Source organism: Colias philodice, chromosome 32 (assembly GCF_061535455.1).
Source record: "Colias philodice isolate Cphi_HAF_F1 chromosome 32, ilColPhil1 Martin Lab GWU primary, whole genome shotgun sequence".
Lineage (NCBI taxonomy): Eukaryota > Metazoa > Arthropoda > Insecta > Lepidoptera > Pieridae > Colias > Colias philodice.
Window position 1 is genome coordinate 771,686 of NC_143117.1, and position 18,721 is coordinate 790,406.

Genomic DNA, 18,721 nt, shown 5'->3' on the forward strand with positions numbered 1-18,721 from the left:
AAATTAAATACTATATATGGTAAGGATAGAATTTTAGAGTTAGAATTAAGACAATATTACGATATAATAAAACCAGGATATTATTTTAATGGAAAAAAGATTATAATTGTTCTTAAATTTCCGATAGTGTCTAAGGATTCATTTACTTAAGCTTCACAATATCTTTTTTGACTGATATGCTCTAGAGACCTAGAGTGTCATGAGACAAGTGGTGTGATGACTGGTACTTAAAACCTACTGAGTTATTTTTTTAGTTGTCCTACTGTTGTACTGGTCCAATTTTTTTAATTCTTTCGTTGTTGGAAAGCTACACTATCCATAAGTATAATACACTATGTTTGTTCAATAAATGCTTTTAATAAAAAAAATACTAAAAGTTTTACAATTTACCAAACATTGAGTCCATGTTTCTGTAGCAATCTATTTATTATTACTTGGGACCATATCCAATGTTATAAGTAACATTTTTATCTCTTTCAGGCAGACCATCCATCTCAATTTGCCTTAATTGACATATCAAATACTACTGATCAACCATCATGCTCAGGTTATCCACATCCACAAGATGCCAAGGATCTTGAATTGGTAAGAGCAGTTCTTGAATAGAAAACCTATATGAAATAATTCTTGTTTAAGGTGGATGTTCCGACCGTCCCTCCATACATTTTTGATGACGACTAAACACTTAACACAGACACTATTTCTTTAAAACTAATCATTTTATCACTTCTCTACAATGAAATGTGTCCGCGTTCGACCTTTTTAATCAATAACTTACATTATTTACTTAGAAAAACAACAGTGAAATACCGGCAAAATTTGACACTTCTACAGTAGTGTGCGTGACTTTTGCCAAGCGAAACACGACATAAAGCACGACATCTAGCGCGTCAATGTCTAAACGAATGGCGATGTTTAGACATTGACGCGCTAGATGTCGTGCATTCGCGTTCGTTATCTTATACATAATTCGCATAATTCTAATAAATCAAAGTTCTATGTGTAATAATTGAGTAATTTCATTTCCAATCGTTCAAAGAAAATAACAATAAAATAAAATAAAACTAATGACCTTAGAAACTATGTTTTTTTTTTGTAAACAATTTATTACTCATTATTGTTCGTCCGTCGTAGGTCTGTAAACTGTATTGTACACTGAAGGTAAATGGTACTGTAGGTACTTTAGTTCGGCGTCGTCGTCGGCTTGATATAAAATTACATTCTTGATTTCATTGACACGCGCTATGATTTGCGCGCGGAATTTCTTGTGTTGTGAATTTATTTTTGTATGCTATGCATTTTTTGATTCAAATTGCAATATTTCTCTAGTATGCATTTGAGACTATATTGTAAATTGTGTGATGTGTGGTGTGCGTGGAGAGAAATAAATAAATAATTAAATTAATATAATTAATTAATAATAAAATAATTAAATATGATATTCTTTATAGTTTTTAAAGACACGTGTGACCTAAATTCCTTAGTGATATCTGATAGGAGTCACATTATATTTATATATAGGTATAAGTACTCACCTATACCTAATACCTACATTACATCTCTCTCCTTTTTTAAAAAAAAAAAATATCTAATACATTTTTTTTTATATGTATATGATACGGTATTGTTCTATTTTTATGAACTATATTTTCTTTACCATTTTGTAATATTTTTACATTGAAATCCATATCACTTATTACTTTGTATGGTCCCATATAAACTTGATCCAACTTTTCTCTATTTTCTTTTTTAACAAGTAATAGATCTCCCTCTTTATAGTTTATTGAATTTGTTGTTTTATCATAATTGATTTTTCTGCGTAATTTGGACTGTATTAAATTTTCTCTTGCTTCTTGCTGGGATTTTTGTAGCCTGTATTTTAATTCAATAGGGTAGTTATCAAAATTGTAAATTGGATCAATTTTATTTACAAGATTACTTGGTATACCACACAATTTACCAAATACAAGTTCATAAGGTGTATATTGTGTTTCACTATGAACCGTTGTATTATATCCAAAACACCAATATTGTAACCAAGAGCTCCAATTTTGAGTTTGGTTGTTAGTTTGAATCCTTAGAAACGCTCCCAATGTTTTGTGCGAGTTTTCTAAAGAACCAATACTTTCGTGGTGATATGCTGTTGATTGTATTTGCTTTACTTCTAACAATCTACAAACATCTTTCATAGTTGCTGAAATGAACTCAGTACCTCTGTCAGTTGCAATCGTCTGCGGAATACCGTAACGTAAAATAAAATTATCAACGAAAGCACGAGCTACTGTGTCTGTTTCCTTATTTGGTATTGGGTATGCTTCCACGTATTTCGTCAACTCACATTGTAGTGTTAGTATATAGGCATTTCCATTAACATCTCGTGTTATTGGACCAACTGTATCAAGAAATATTTTTTCAAAAGCTGAAGATGCAGTGCTAGTAATGCACATAGGTTGCTTCACTTGCTTATGAAATTTCTGCTTTTGACATTGCTCACACTTATTCACAAAGTTAGTTATGTCATTGTCCATATTTGTCCAGTAGTAACGTTTCTTTATGTTATTCGTCATTCTTCTTATACCAGCATGTCCACTGCTTGGTAATATATGAAAATCATTTAGTATGACCTTTTTGTCATCCATATTTTCTATTTTTACTACACCTTTTATTATGCATATCCGTGGTCCTTGCCACTTATTTATATTTTTTACTTCCTGAGCTAGCTCTTTTATTAATTTTTCATTTCTTTCATTTTTTATTATGCATAATTCTTGAATATTTTCTTTGTTACAGAATTGTTCTAATTCTCTCACTGCGAAAGCTCGTTTCAACCATGATCTAGAATTAGGATTCATTGTAACCATATTCCTTGAAGGTGTATACATAAATGTTTTTTCTTTACTATGGACATTTTCTGAACATGTCTCGTTCTTCGTATATTCGTTAGTCTCAAAATTGAATTCTATCGAATTTTTTGTCCGTTTAAGTATTTCTACGACTCTTGGGTGATCAGTCCAATCGTCAGCTTTTTCATCGTTATCCTTCTTCTTATTTTCCGTTTCATCCATCATTTTTCTTTGTCTTCTAGTCATAACCATGAGGCAATTGACTTTATTATTAATAGACTTTAGGTCGTCCGTTGTTAATACTATACGAGATAAAGCGTCTGCAGCGACATTATCTTTTCCTCGCGTGTATTCTATTACAAAATCGTATTCTTCTAAACATAGCCTGAATTTGGTAAGTCGACTCGATGGGTCTTTCATGTTGAATAAGTATATCAATGGTCTATGATCTGTACAAATTTTGAACTTTCTTCCATAAATGTATGGTCGAAAATATTTGATAGCCCACACAATTGCTAAAAGTTCCTTTTCTATCACAGGATAGTTTCTTTCAGCTTTGTTTAAAGTACGACTGGCATATGCTACTGGTCTTTTGTCTTGATTTGATAAAACAGCTCCAATCGCTAACCCTGAAGCGTCTGTATGAATAATGAACTCATTACTTTCTTCAAAATTTGGATATTGCAATAAAGGCGGGTTACATAGTGTATGTTTTAAAGTTTCAAAAGAATTTTGACAATCTGTAGTCCAATTGAAGTTAACATTTTTTCTGGTTAAATTATTTAAACTTGCTGTAATGTTTGCAAAATTTGGTATGAACTTTCTATAATAATTGGCAAACGCAACAAACCTTTTGACTTCATCTGCGTTTTTAGGAGTTGGATAATTTTGCATGACTTTAATCTTTTCTGGATCTGGTCTTATACCTTCTGGTGTAACGATGTGACCTAGGTACAAAAGATCTTTTTTCAAAAAATTACATTTTAATGGGTTTAATTTCATATTTACTTTTCTTAAACGTGAGAATACATCAATAAGATTTTTATTATGCTGATTTAAATTTCTTCCCATCACAATAATATCATCCAGGTAGACTATGCATTTTTCATAATTTAATCCTGATAATGCAATTGTCATCGCTCTACTGAATGCGCTAGGGCTTGTTTTTAGACCCATTGGTAAACGTTTCATTTGATAATGTTTATCAGCTACGAATGCTGTATATTTTCGGCTTTCTGCATCTAATTTCATTTGATAATAGCCCTGATTGAGATCTAAGTGACTAAAATACATAGCTCCTGATAAAGAGTCCAATATTTCGGTAATATTTGGCAATGGGAATTTATCGTCTTTGATACAATCATTTAGTTTTCTGTAATCTAGTACAACTCTCCATTTCTTTTCACCATTTGCTCCTATTTTCTTAGGCACTATCAGTAATGGGCTGGACCATTCTGAAGTTGATTCCTCGATAATATCGTTGTCTATCATTTCCTGTATTTGTTTACTAATTTCCGCTTTCTGTGAATGAGGTAGTCTGTAAGGTTTAGAGTAAACTGGATTGGTATTTTCTTTTAGGTGTATTTTCTGTTCGTATAAATTGCAAGTGTTCAGTCGATCACCCGACAAGTGGAATATATCTGCAAACTTAGCACATATACTTGCAATACTTTTCTGTTCTTCTGCGTTCATGTTTTCTAGTTTCAGTAAATCGAATAACCTTTTAACTCTTTCTCCATTGTTTGTTACTTCTTCAAATGTGAAGCACTCAAACTCGTCTAAAGGTATTATCTCTGGTGTGAAACAATGTAAAACTACTTCTGTTTCCCTAGTATTCATAATATGTATCGATATTTTTCCATTTCTGGCTTTATTCAAAGTATTAGCTATGAATACTCCATCACACACCTCTTTTGAAGTTATTACACAGTTGCTAGTATGGTTCGTTTTTATATTAATTATTTTTTCACATCTGGGTGGCAGTTTTATGCTTGTTGTGTTTATATCTTCTGTTGAAAACATGTCTATTGGTATTGTTGTATACTTTGAATCTGTTTGAAGCGTTAATGTTTGGTTTTCAAAATTTAGTAATGATTTGTATCTCGACAAAAAGTCTTGCCCGAGTATACCGTCAATGTTTAATGGTAATGTTTTAAATATATGAAATTTATGTTCAAATTTTTCATTTTTATATTTCAATGTTAATTTTGTATATCTGTCTGAGGTTATTTTTCCACCAATGCCCTTAATTTGTGTTGTTTTTTGGGTAACTTTGTGTTTAGTATGTTGTATAGCAATATCTTTAATTATAGATAAGGATGCTCCAGTGTCTAATAGAAAATTTAGTTTTTTATGATTTATATAAAATTTTACTGAATTCATGTTGTTATAACTTAATACGTATTCATTATTGTCGAAAAAACCACTTCGGTATCGAGCTTTGCTCATCTTCGTCCTCTTCGTTTTGCGAACTTTGGGCCAAATTTACCTGCTGATGCTGGTTTCTGTTTTTATGAGTATATGGTTGAGTACTACGGGTATTTGATTTATTCCTTCCGTTTGTTTTACCTCGACCTCTTTGAAAATTCCCTTGATTCCTACCACATGAATAGTTGGTGAATGTATTCTTAAATTGTGTTTTTGGTGACCTTGAATTAGTATAGGAATATGATTTTCCACATTGTTTAGATCCTTGGAGTCCCCGATGATAGGGTCTTCCTTTTGCAAAGAATACTTGGTTAGATGATGGAGAAGTCATCGTTACTTCCTCATCCTTTGCGCCTTGAATAGCGTCCTTTAACGAATTGTAATTTCGTGCAGCTATAACAGTTTTCAATCTGTCATTCCGTAGACCATCGGCGAATTTATGTATTGCCTGTTTTTCATTTATGGATTTCAGAATACTGAACGTGTCTGAATTTCCTTTTGATTGTGAGATGGTAAGGTTAACAAACAGTTGCTCGAGCTCTGTTCCAAATTTATCTATCGACCGATTTCCTTGATAACAATTTAATAATTTTTTCTGCAAGGCGATTTCTGACTTAGTAGTTAGGAGGTGCTTTTTCATGTCACTAACCATTTCTTCTACGCTACTATAGGTATCTTTTAATCTTAATTTCGCGTTTCGTGACAACCGTGTCTTGCAAACAAATTGAATAAGATTTGTAATACTTTCTTTTGAAATCATTGTCACATATAATTCAATAGCATCTATTAACTGCAGAGTGACATTTTCTGTGTCGTCCATTACGGGCAACAGAGAAACTGCCGTTTTTAACTCAAATTCTGGTTTTGTCGACATGATTGTCATAAGATTTTTGATTTTATCAAAAAGACTATCTATTTCTAATGTTACACTTAATTCTTCTACTTTAATTTCTACCACTTGTATATAGTTTTTATACTCCTTATATACTTGTTTAGCTACTTCGTATTTTTCGAATGCTGTTTCACTTTTAAGACGTTTAATTCCAAACTTAACTAAATATTGCTTAATTTCTAGCAAATCATTTAAATATTTTTGTAATATTATATTAGACATTTATGTTTATATATTTATATATATATATTTTTTTTAAACATAAGTTTAATTAATATGTTAATTATATTTCTACATAAAGGATAAACGTGATTAAATAAAAATAGATTAGAGAGAAAGGAAAAATTGCCACTTACTTAAGTATACTGCGAGTCACTGCACACACTAATTGCCACTTTTGAACTGGGTTTTCAAGTTCTGTTTTACTTTTTATGTCCCTTTAAACCGAGGCGCGACGTGACTTCAAAACTATTTCCGTAGCTTGCCGCTGTATCTTCTTTGTAAGTCGCTTGTGCATCTTCTTGTAAACAGAATACGCAAATATTATTCCACAAATGACTGCTATTACCACGATCAAATTGAACATAGTTTCTGATTTTTCCCAGGGTGCGATGTTGTTTGGTGCGTAGTTGTTCTGTCCGCTCTGTGTTATAAATACTTCTTCTTTTTCGACTTCTTTAGATTGCTGCTTGCCCATTTTGTCTTTACCAATCTGCGTATGTAGAATCTCTTTCCCAACTTATTTTGTATAAAAATAACACGCTACCGCTATAAACTTCTTCAATCTTTGCAATAGCTCTCGTTCCGTCGGGGAAGTCCACATCCAAGCTGCATTCTAATGATATTTTTTGCATTAGGCTTATTTTTGTAGGGGATGTATTTTGATTAATGTGACCCTCTACGTAAGCCTCTATTTTGTCACGATGTTGGTCTTGAATTAAGCGAATGGCTTGAAATTTAACTTCGTATATCTGGCATACTATTAATAGTCTGCTTTTAATAAAATCGATATATGAAAAGACTTCCATCTTTGCAAGTACGTCCGATTATCGGTGCGACTGGCGTAATTCTCCATAATAATTTATTATGAAGCCTTCGGCTCTCCGTATGAAGATGAAACTCCGATTTCGGTGCCAAATACGGAACGTAATTCTAGAACACTGTTATCCGACGCGCCCGCGCTGGCAGGGTCGCCATGTGATGTGTGGTGTGCGTGGAGAGAAATAAAACGATTGATGGTTGGTTATACACTGACTTTTATTAGAGAAATTACCCCTTTTTATATTAAAATGTAAATAGGTATGGTAACGCCAATATAATTAAAATAGTAAATGTAGAAATTAAACGTTTATTGTTTGTGGTGTGTTCCTTCATCCTTCCCTACATACGAGCACAACCAATCATCGCGTGGTCACTAACCACGTGACACGTCCAATAAGACGTGAACGCGACGTTTGTCGCTGCAGTCAGTCGGGTTCGCTCCGTTCCTTCGCGAGGTTCGGGACTCGGCCACCGCCGGAGAGCTTCCACGAGGCTCTCTAGATCATCAGGCATTGTGCCCTTGTAACACCACCGGGGCATCCCGTGCCCCGGCCCTTGGTCGCGCTCACCGCCGCGTGTGTGTTTGTGTGGAGTGTGGGACTGGACGCCGTTCTTGCCCGCCGCGAGCTGGAGGACCCTGACCGCGTGGCGGCGCGTGTGTTCTGGACGCTACTCCCTCCGACGAGGTACGTGCCGTGTGTATCCTGTCTATCCCTCTTTGCTAACACCACGTAGATCTAAATACAGTCCACTTTCATATCGAAGAATATATTTACGTATATTTTTATATTGGCGCGACCATTGAGTGGTACCTTCGACCCGGATAGTAACCATAGAGTGGTCACTTCGAGCAGGATAATACCTGATGATTCCACCGCCCTTGTTAGGATACTCATTGTGTAGGACCTAATAAGCGATTAGTAGTATCTTCAATGCGAAATACTATTTAATATACCGCATATAATAGAACGACAATGCGTCTTCTACTATTCATATAAAATATATTTTAAACCCGCCCTTATTAGGATACTCATTGTAGGCCCTAATAAGCGATTTAATAGTACATTCATTGTGAAATAACTATAATATACCGCATAGATCGACATTGCGTCATCTATTATTTTTTGCTTAAAATATATTTTATTCCGCCCGTAACATTAAGTTACGCGTATATTATTATTAAAATAGTTAATTAAAACTATATTCATATCGTTTATCCGCAGTTATAACGCTAAAATCATTATAAATCGAACATATTTCATCATATTTATTTACCCGCTACCCGCGCTCGAAATTTATAACGTTATCTAGGTCATTCCGCGATCCGCTGTTATAATCCGACCATATTGAAAATTCATACTCGGTTCATATTACGCTTGCGTCGCTGACCTACTTTATTTAGTCGTATTACTTGTTATTGTAACTTGTATTGTAACATTCTCTGTTTGAATATATACTTTTGTTATTAAAAATGCCGCCTAAGAAAATGACTAAGTTACCTGATAGTGACGCTTCGGATGTTAATGATTCGGAAGATATAAATGATTCGCAGTTATCCATGTTATTAGCTAAACGCGAAGTTATATTCGAAATGGTGCAACAAATGTATGATTTGTCTTTAAACGTTCATAACAACGCCTCGCTAATGGAAAGTTTCCTTGACGAGTCCGCGCAGATAGAATCATTACGTGAAAGATTTGAAAAGTGTTTAGACGAATACAATACTCGCTTATTATTATTAACACCTACCGCGAAACCTGATTATAAAAGCCTCGTTGCATTCGAGTCTTTATATAGCAGAGTTATAAGAATTAAATCGCAATATTCGCAACCAAGTCCGTCACACGGAGATATTAATAATTTGCATAAAAATAGGCCTAAATTGCCGCCTATCGAGTTGGTACCATTTTCGGGTGATATTCGCTCATTTCCGCTGTTTCTTTCGAATTTTGAATCAGTTGTTCATAACAATCCCGGCCTTACAGATGCCGAGCGTTTATATTATTTACTAGGTAAATTAACGGGGAAGGCCACAACTGTTATAGCTGGTATAACCCCCTCCGCTGAAAATTATAATTTAATTTTACAAACTTTAAAAGATAAATATGATGATAAACGTATGTTAGTTTCCGCGTATTTAAATCAAATGTTTGATTTTAAACCTTTGCTTTCTCCGTCCGCAACAAACTTTGATTTATTTACTGATAACTTTATTAGCGCAGTGCGCGCCTTACAAAATATAAAGTTAGATAATATTACAGATTTAATGATTGTTCATATCGCGTTGAAGAAGTTAGATTCAGATACTGTTCGCGCTTTCGAGACTAAGTTTGGTAGTGAAATGCCTACTTTTGATAACTTAGTTCAATTTATTCAAACTCGTGCGAAGGTATTAGAACGCATTCATCCTTCCACAAATTCGGGAATAAATAAACCGCCTCGAAAGTATAATAATTATAACCGCAGTTCAAATAATATCTCGTCTGCTCCGCCTAAGTATCAGTCTTACGTAACAACCGCTGATTCCGCATATAGTTGTCTTTGTACAAATATTACGCATCAAAATTTATATAAATGTTCGAGTTTTCATAAAATGAGTCCGCAGGAACGTTTGAAATACGTAAAGGATAGAAACGCGTGTATAAATTGTCTCAGTATAAAACATCGAGTTTCTAGTTGTTCGTCGTATTCTGGCTGTCGCGTTTGTAAATTAAAACATCATACGATGTTACATTTGAAACGCGAATCGTCCATTCCCGCGCCTGCGTCTCATCCCCCGCCGCGCAGCACACCGCCGTTGCCTGCGCCGTCCGCGTCGGGCGAGTGCGTCCGCTCCGACATTGCGCTATGTACCGCTAGCTATACAGCTGATACTGATAACACATTTCAATGCAACGCGCCCGCGAATAAACAACGTACTATTTTATTATCAACCGCTGAAGTCGTAGCTTATAATTGTAAAGGCGAACGGCTTGTTATTCGCGCGCTTTTAGATTCCGCTTCGCAAAGTCACTTCATTACGAATGAATGTTGTGAACGTTTAGGTATTAAACCGCAGAAAACCGAACGTACTATTATTAAGGGGTTCGGTGGTTCAGAAAAAATTATAAATAGTAATTCCGTAAATATAAAATTTTATTCGCGTCTTGACAACAACATATCTTTTAATATTTCACCGCTAGTTGTTGATCATGTTACGGATTTACTACCTACCGCTGTTATAGACACTTCTGTCTTATCGCATATTTCGCATTTACCGCTCGCAGATGAGAGTTTTGGTACGCCAAACAAAATCGATTTATTAATCGGTGCTTCTCTGTTCCCTCATCTGCTTCTCCCCGACGTAGTTCATGCATCTCGTGACTCGTCGGCGCCCGCTGCATTGCGCACGGTGTTAGGCTATGTAATAATGGGTTCAGTACCCACCATACCTAACATACATAAACCGCCCTTGACGTGTTGTCACGTTCAAGAGACCGCCGCTATTGACTCATTAGTCAGGCGTTTCTGGGAGCTCGAGGAGCTTCCTACCGCACCGCCCGTTCAACATCCCGATGATGTTGAATGTGAAGAATATTATAAATTAACTACAACCCGCGACCCCGTGAGTGGCAGATATATTGTTTCGCTTCCATTTAAGGATGATTTCTACACTCTCGGTGACTCATTTAATATTGCCCGCAAGCGTTTCATGTGCCTCGAAAGAAAGCTACAGGCTTCACCTAAATTAAGGTTGGCATATGATGACGTCATAAAAGATTATCTAACGAAAAATTATATTTCACCCGCGCCTCCGTATGATCCGCGTGACCCTACACCTATTTATATTATACCGCATCACGCTGTTCTGCGCGAGGATAAATCGTCGACTAAGCTGCGCATGGTTTTAGATGCTAGCATGCCAACTTCTGGAAGCCAGCGTTCGTTGAATGACCTTCTGCATGTTGGGCCGAATTTACAAGGCAATTTGTTTACAATAATTTTAGGTTTTCGTCTCCACGCGATTGCCATGACCGCCGATTGCCGCCAACAATTTCTGCAGATTTTCGTGCGTGAGTTTGATCGTCGTTTTCAATGTTTTTTATATCGTTTCAGCCCGCAGGATCCGCTGCTTCTTTATCAATTTAATCGAGTTTGCTTTGGCATCAAGTCTAGTCCTTATCATGCACTGCGCACGGTAAGACAGCTCGTAGAAGATGACGGCGCGAAATATCCGCTCGCGAGTGGCATTGCGTCTTCGTCGTTGTATATGGATGATATCGCCTTCTCTATTCCCACGGAATGTGAAGCAGTTTCCGCGTCGCAGCAGCTCATCGATTTGTTTAAGGGAGCTCAGTGGGATCTAGTTAAGTGGAACAGTAATAGTAAAAACGTGTTAGATAATCTTCCCGCTTCGCACAAACTTTTACCCTCCGCGGTGGAGTTTGATAAGACCGTGCAACATAAATTACTTGGTCTGCATTGGTCTACTGTTGATGATTGTTTTTATTTTAAAATAACCGCACCCGCCGATGTGATGTGCACTAAGCGCTCCATCTTGTCAACTATCGCCCGTCTGTGGGACATAATGGGCTTCGTTGCTCCCACAGTCGTGTATGCCAAACTGTTAATAAAACAACTTTGGCAACTTAATCTTGATTGGGATGATTCTCCGCCTCCACACATTATTAAAATGTGGAAACAGTTCTGTGATGAATTACCAGCTCTCAATGATATTCGCATACCACGTCATATAGGTTTTACTTATGATTGTATTCTCACTCTTCTGGCCTTCTCTGACGCTAGTGAACTTGCCTACGGGGCAGTCGTGTACGCTCATGTCAGCACTGTCTCTGGTAACGTCATTCGTCTTATTTGTTCTAAATCTAAAGTCGCTCCATCTAAACCGCTAACAATCGCTCGCTTAGAACTTTGTGGTGCACTCCTCATGTCAAAGCTGCTTCGCACTGTCCTTGACAGTTATTCACAACACTACAAAATTAATGCATACGCATTTACCGACTCTAAAGTCGCGCTCTATTGGATTAAAGGTTCGCCACACCAGTGGCAGACGTTTGTCGCAAACCGCGTTGTGAAAATCACAGATAACATCCCATCAGATAATTTCTACCATGTTTCTGGTATTGAAAATCCCGCTGATGTTCTTTCGCGTGGCATTATGCCACAAAATCTCGTCTCGCACCCTCTGTGGTTCCAAGGACCCCAGTGGGCTCGTTCGGACCCATCTGATTGGCCTCTTAGGAGTCTCGATGGTGAGTCTATTGCAGACATTCCCGAACGAAAATTATTAACGCACACTGTGTGCTCGCCTATAAAGCATTGCGCTTTATATGATACCGCCCTTCGCGTATCCTCATGGAGTAGGCTTTTACGCGTTGTTGTTTATATTTATAGGTTCCTTATATTATTACCCCGCCGCGGTGTTATGATGACCGTAGAGGAACCTAATTTCGCTGAGAATAAAATTATTCCCGCCCTGCAAAATAAATATTTTGCAGAGGAGTGTTATAATATACTCTTTTATAAATTTTATTCGCAGGCTCTCAACCGCTTGAGGCCTTTTATTCGCAACAGACTTATCCTCATTGGACGTCTAAGCGATTCCGCCCTGGAATATGCACATAAGCATCCAGTGATATTACCGCGCAATGATCACATAATTATCATGATCATTGACTATTATCATATTAAATATATGAATATCATAACGCATTTATTTCGTGTTATTTTAATTACCGCGCTTTTATTAGCTTTACCCGCGCCTCAAGTCAAATCTGATCACGTCAGTTTGCTTGATAAGCATTCGCTACTGGACAAGTTAGTTCAGTCGTTTTGGAAACGTTGGAGATTAGAATACTTACACGGTCTGCAGGTTAGGCAGAAATGGAATACGCCTTCGACACCTATTACTCCTGGAACGGTCGTGGTTGTAATAAATGATAATGCACCGCCCCTAACCTGGCCTTTAGCCGTCGTAGAGAAAGTACATCCTTCAAAGGACGACGTCGCGCGCGTTTGTACAGTTAGAACCGCCAAGGGAACTTACCTTCGCCCGGTCGTTCGTTTATGTCCGCTTCCAAGACAATAGTTATATCGCATTAGTATATTACCGCAGTTAGTTAAGTTTAATTTTAAGTTTTGCACCGCTTTCGTTTATAATTTCTTAGTTATAATACCGCCGTGACTTTAGGAATTTATATACCCCGCTCGCATTACGCGATCCTAGAGTCATAGAATTTGTTAGTTGTAATACCGCCGTGACTTTAGGAATTTATATACCCCGCTCGCATTACGCGATCCTAGAGCCATAGAACTTGTTATTTATATTACCGCCGTGGCTCTTAGGACTTTTATCAACCCGCGCGCATTATGCGATCCTAGAGTCATAGTTTTTCGCTGTATCTTATGATTGGTTTTAAATGGTGACCCATTTAGGGCGGGTGGATATGGTAACGCCAATATAATTAAAATAGTAAATGTAGAAATTAAACGTTTATTGTTTGTGGTGTGTTCCTTCATCCTTCCCTACATACGAGCACAACCAATCATCGCGTGGTCACTAACCACGTGACACGTCCAATAAGACGTGAACGCGACGTTTGTCGCTGCAGTCAGTCGGGTTCGCTCCGTTCCTTCGCGAGGTTCGGGACTCGGCCACCGCCGGAGAGCTTCCACGAGGCTCTCTAGATCATCAGGCATTGTGCCCTTGTAACACCACCGGGGTATCCCGTGCCCCGGCCCTTGGTCGCGCTCACCGCCGCGTGTGTGTTTGTGTGGAGTGTGGGACTGGACGCCGTTCGTGCCCGCCGCGAGCTGGAGGACCCTGACCGCGTGGCGGCGCGTGTGTTCTGGACGCTACTCCCTCCGACGAGGTACGTGCCGTGTGTATCCTGTCTATCCCTCTTTGCTAACACCACGTAGATCTAAATACAGTCCACTTTCATATCGAGAATATATTTACGTATATTTTTATATTGGCGCGACCAAGGTACTTAAACTAAATATCTATCCGATTACAGGCGTCGGATTGCTAGTCTCTAGTTACTAATTAAGGAAAAATAATATGATATTCCAGTAACAATTAAAATAATTAAATATGATATTCTTTATAGTTTTTAAAGACACGTGTGACCTAAATTCCTTAGTGATATCTGATAGGAGTCACATTATATTTATATATAGGTATAAGTACTCACCTATACCTAATACCTACATTACAATTGTAATAATTGATCGTGGGTATAGTAATTAATTATTCTAATAACGCAATTAGTAATATGTATATGTATTTTCGGTGGGATTCAAAACAAAAAATTGGCCCGTGATTTTTATGAAATTTCACCACATTGCAAATCACATCAATCATAGTTCATACACATGTATGACGAAAGTGATTAGTATTGTGGCTAACATTGACTCATCAGTTCATCACTGAAACCAGTGATAAATCAGTACCTATATCATATTGTGTTTGAATATTTTTAAACAATGATATAAGTATACAATTATTATAAATCGATAAACTATCAAAGTAATCACAAACTTGCAAACATTGGTTATGCTTTAGCGAATTTTCAGACAGACACACAATTTTATTACTTAGTTTGTTTTAGCAAAGTAGGTACCTACTCTGTTTACGTCACGCGTCGGCCGTCGCGTCGTCGAAAACGGTGCACCCAGAAACAAACATACCTAATTACCTAATTCAGTTACAATCCTTCTTTTGTTCCAATACGATTTTTTTTCCTGATAGCTAATAGCAAAACCATATGTTACTTTGTTTTCGTAAATATGTTTTTCACCTTCCTGGTTATTTTCACATAATGAAATATAATAAAATAATAAATAGTGTATTAGATTTGTTATTGTATCTTGTATACGAATTATTCTTACTTGTTGGTTATGAAATGTTCAAATACCTATTGAAATAATTTACTGTTACAAATCATTAGTGTTATTAGTTTTGAGTGAATAGGCATGGATCAGAAATTCAGAATATTATATGCTGCTAACTACTCAAATACATACATGTTTTGATAAAAAAAAACAATAGTGTACAGTGAAATTAGTCTCGAGAAATTTTTGCATATGTAGTGGTGTGTATATTACTCAGATCTTAGAGCGCGTTTCCATTATATCGTTCTAGCCTATACAAAAATGTTTCGATATCCTAACATTACTATTTAATTTTATACTTATCCCTAGCAATACTCTGATTTATGTTTTAAAGAAAATGGTTTTGACTTTATAAAAAAAATAATATATCATTCAATTTTACGTCCTTGAGCCAATGACAAGGCGAATACCGTGAAACAATAAAATATCTTGTTCATAATAATTTGTTTCGTAATTAATATTTGACCATAATAATTACGAAACAAAACAAATAAATAAATCGTCACTTGATAGTGGAAAGTGGAAACACGCACAAAACCAGAATAAACCAGTTTACGCTGTCCGCAGGTGCCTCGTGCAGTCCGGCGTCAGTCGCTTGGTACCGTTAGAACATAAAGCACACATTTCATTCGAAAATTATAATTATTACGTAGTTTAATTGTTAAATTTTGTATTTGTTGATTGTTGTTATTGTTTGTTATTGTTGTTATTGTTTGTTATTAAAGTGAAACTTTTATTACATCGTCTCAAACTTTTTGGTCTGTGTAGCGCATGTCGCGTGTATCGCGGCTGCCGAGTAGGTATACCTACTCGGCAGCCGACCGTCACGCGACATGCGCTACACAAAGCAGTGTTCGGAACCGTTCGAACAGTTTCACTTTTACCGTGGTTTACATTTTTGGCCGGAGAACACCTAATTCATACACGTCTTCACTGAAGTAAAAATCGGCACTGCTTGTAATGTTTGGAACTAATAAAATATTAATAATACTAATATTATATACTTGAATAAAAACTAAAAATAAAATGTTGTTTTTTTTTATTTGCTGACCATACACTACTACAAACGCAAAAATTTCTCCAAGCTAATTTACCTGTAATGTAATAAAATAAAACTGCGTTTTATTGTAATCAATTTTGACATTATTTATTTTCCAAAATTAATGATGAATAAAATAGTTTACGCCAACAAATATGTATAACTTTTATTTTTATAACAATCGTTCATACCGTAGCAGGTAGCGTTTTGAGTCTCACGCAACGTTGCCGCATCGCATGACAGCAGCAATTGCGACGTTGCCATTCCTTTAGTATAAACAAACACTATGGATACCTACGCGTAGGTACGCTCGCGAATGCAAATTCGGTGATTTACTAATTATTGATAATCATTGAATTCGTTTTGAAATAGCCTGTACTTTGTAATTTTTAGTGTTATAGACATTTATAAAATGTGGTGCTCATTTTTTTTTGTAATAAATTATCCCGCTACGCTATTGTATTTTCGTTGTTTTATTTCAAGTGAACACCCATACAATTTTGTCACGAGCCGCCTCTGGCCTCTGGGTGAAATCAACCAGTCAAATGATTTTTGTTCTAATTGTATTTTGGTAGTAGTTTGTTTAGAATTTACATTACCATTGTTTAATTTTTATTTTGTATTTGCAGTAAAATAAAAAGATGAAAAACTTCATTAGGTATATTGTCTACTGTATCCTCCACAGTTGTGTGACCCCGACGTGCATTGAACACGCAGCTTTCTGATACTAGTAGCTAAAATCAAAACCACAGATATGTCTGTGATCAAAACCATAATAATATTTTTACCTACCTATTATTTTACTAAAAGTCGAGTGCATCGAAATCGTAAATATATGTTTTTCACCTTCCTGGTTTTTTTTCCATAGTAAATAGTGTTTTTGATTTGTTGTATTTTCCTAGCCAAATTATTACAAACAATATTTTCGCTCCAACTCCAAGGTATCGTATTACGAGTACGAGTTAATTGTGTCTTTAAGAAGTATAGTAATAAAACAAACAAAATAAATCTTGTGTAGAGCAATTTAAATCTCGATAATTATTTCTATTAATATTATACAAACTTTTTTAACCGCCTCATTCAGTCGTAGAGCTGTCAAATGTCGATTGCGCGGCAAATTTGTATTTTTTTTTTCATTTTGAAAATTTCATCATCTGTTGTTTTACAGTATTTTTTTATCAAAATATGTAATGCAGTTTACAATAAAAACAACGTATATCGAAACAATACAGCTTTGTGTGAATATTAAATTATGTTCTCAGTTCAATTACTTATTATGTACTATTTTTCGTACATTTTGATATCAGTTGAAAATATTATACTTATTATCATATAAAATTTTTGGTTAATGCAGCTGGTATAATAAGGTAATGCGCTTTCGTGTTTTAACTACATAATTAGTTCAATATTAATTTGTCGTAAAATACGTTATTTTGTTATTAATTTGAATAATATTGTAAGGAATCTAATTCAGTGTTAGATTTTCAAAATTAGATTAAGGATAATTTGTAATCATTGAAATAAATATTTTTGGATGTACATACTGGTCTTTTTATTTTATTCCCCTGTGCTCATATTATGTCATGAAACCTTTCAGTAGATACATGGACGAAATCGCAGCCAGCTGCAGCGCCCAGCAGTAATTAGCTATAACATATAGGTAAGGTAATAAATAATAGCTCTATAGTTAATACGCACCTTGATACTTACCGTAGAGTTGTTTGATGTTGAATCCGTAATAAATAAAATTTACACAATTGAATGTTACTTTTGATAGGTTATTCAGATAGAAATAAACGAAAAAAGTTTGGAAAATCCAAAAGTGCACGCCTCATAATTTTTTTTTAATAATTATTTATTAATTATTATTTTTGTTTATTTAATAACAATTAAACCACATCGAATCAGACCCTGAAAAATGAAAGGGTTCTATTCCTGAGCATACTCAAGCGTAAGAGAAAAAAAAAGACTCGATTAGTAAAGTATTTCGGTCGCTATCGTGTTAACAAGAAAATCCTCCGCACATACAGACACACGGACGTCCAAGACAGAACTTTTTTAAACTGTTTTTTAACTAGTTTAAATAACAAAAATGACATCAAAAATATCATGAATGTTAAAAATAGTGTTTTTTTCTTAATATGTGTGTGTATTTATTATCTTACAAGTGCAATGTATGATACATAAAGACATTTTAAGTTTGAAAAATCAGATGTTTTGCGCGAAGTGACAGTAGTACCCACCTCAACGCTTCGCTTATGAGGCGTGCAATAAATAAATAGTTCCCGTTCCCGTGGGATTTACGGGATATAACCTATCCTATTTGTTAATCCAAGTTACCTGTTGAGTATGAATATCATCGTTTACGCATGAAAATAAGTGGACGCGATCTCCACTTATGTTCATACAAATACAGACTTTACAGGGTGCTCCAAAATTACAACATTTCAAAATTTTTTGCTACTTGTTTTTATTTTTATTTTAATTAAAACTAGATAAAAACTAACAGTAATTTTTACTTTTTGAAAATATTTAGGTTTTTATTAATGTTTAAAAATCGTCTTATTCCTAAATGACGTCATT

General features: G+C 35.5%; 1 protein-coding gene and 1 long non-coding RNA gene across 2 annotated transcripts in view; both read left to right on the forward strand.

The window, feature by feature from the left end:
* The window catches only part of LOC149474917 (uncharacterized), a 272,804-nt gene that overhangs the window by 70,997 nt on the left and 183,086 nt on the right, over nucleotides 1-18,721 (forward strand). The window lies entirely within an intron of this gene.
* Nucleotides 7,622-13,800, forward strand: LOC149474919 (uncharacterized). The gene has a single exon (XM_089714056.1). The coding sequence runs from the start codon at nucleotides 8,675-8,677 to the stop codon at nucleotides 13,289-13,291; it is 4,617 nt and encodes a 1,538-aa protein (XP_089570182.1). The 5' UTR covers nucleotides 7,622-8,674; the 3' UTR covers nucleotides 13,292-13,800.

Excerpts from the sequence above, each read along its gene's own strand:
- LOC149474919 (XM_089714056.1), top strand. The coding sequence starts at position 8,675 with ATGCCGCCTAAGAAAATGACTAAGTTACCTGATAGTGACGCTTCGGAT.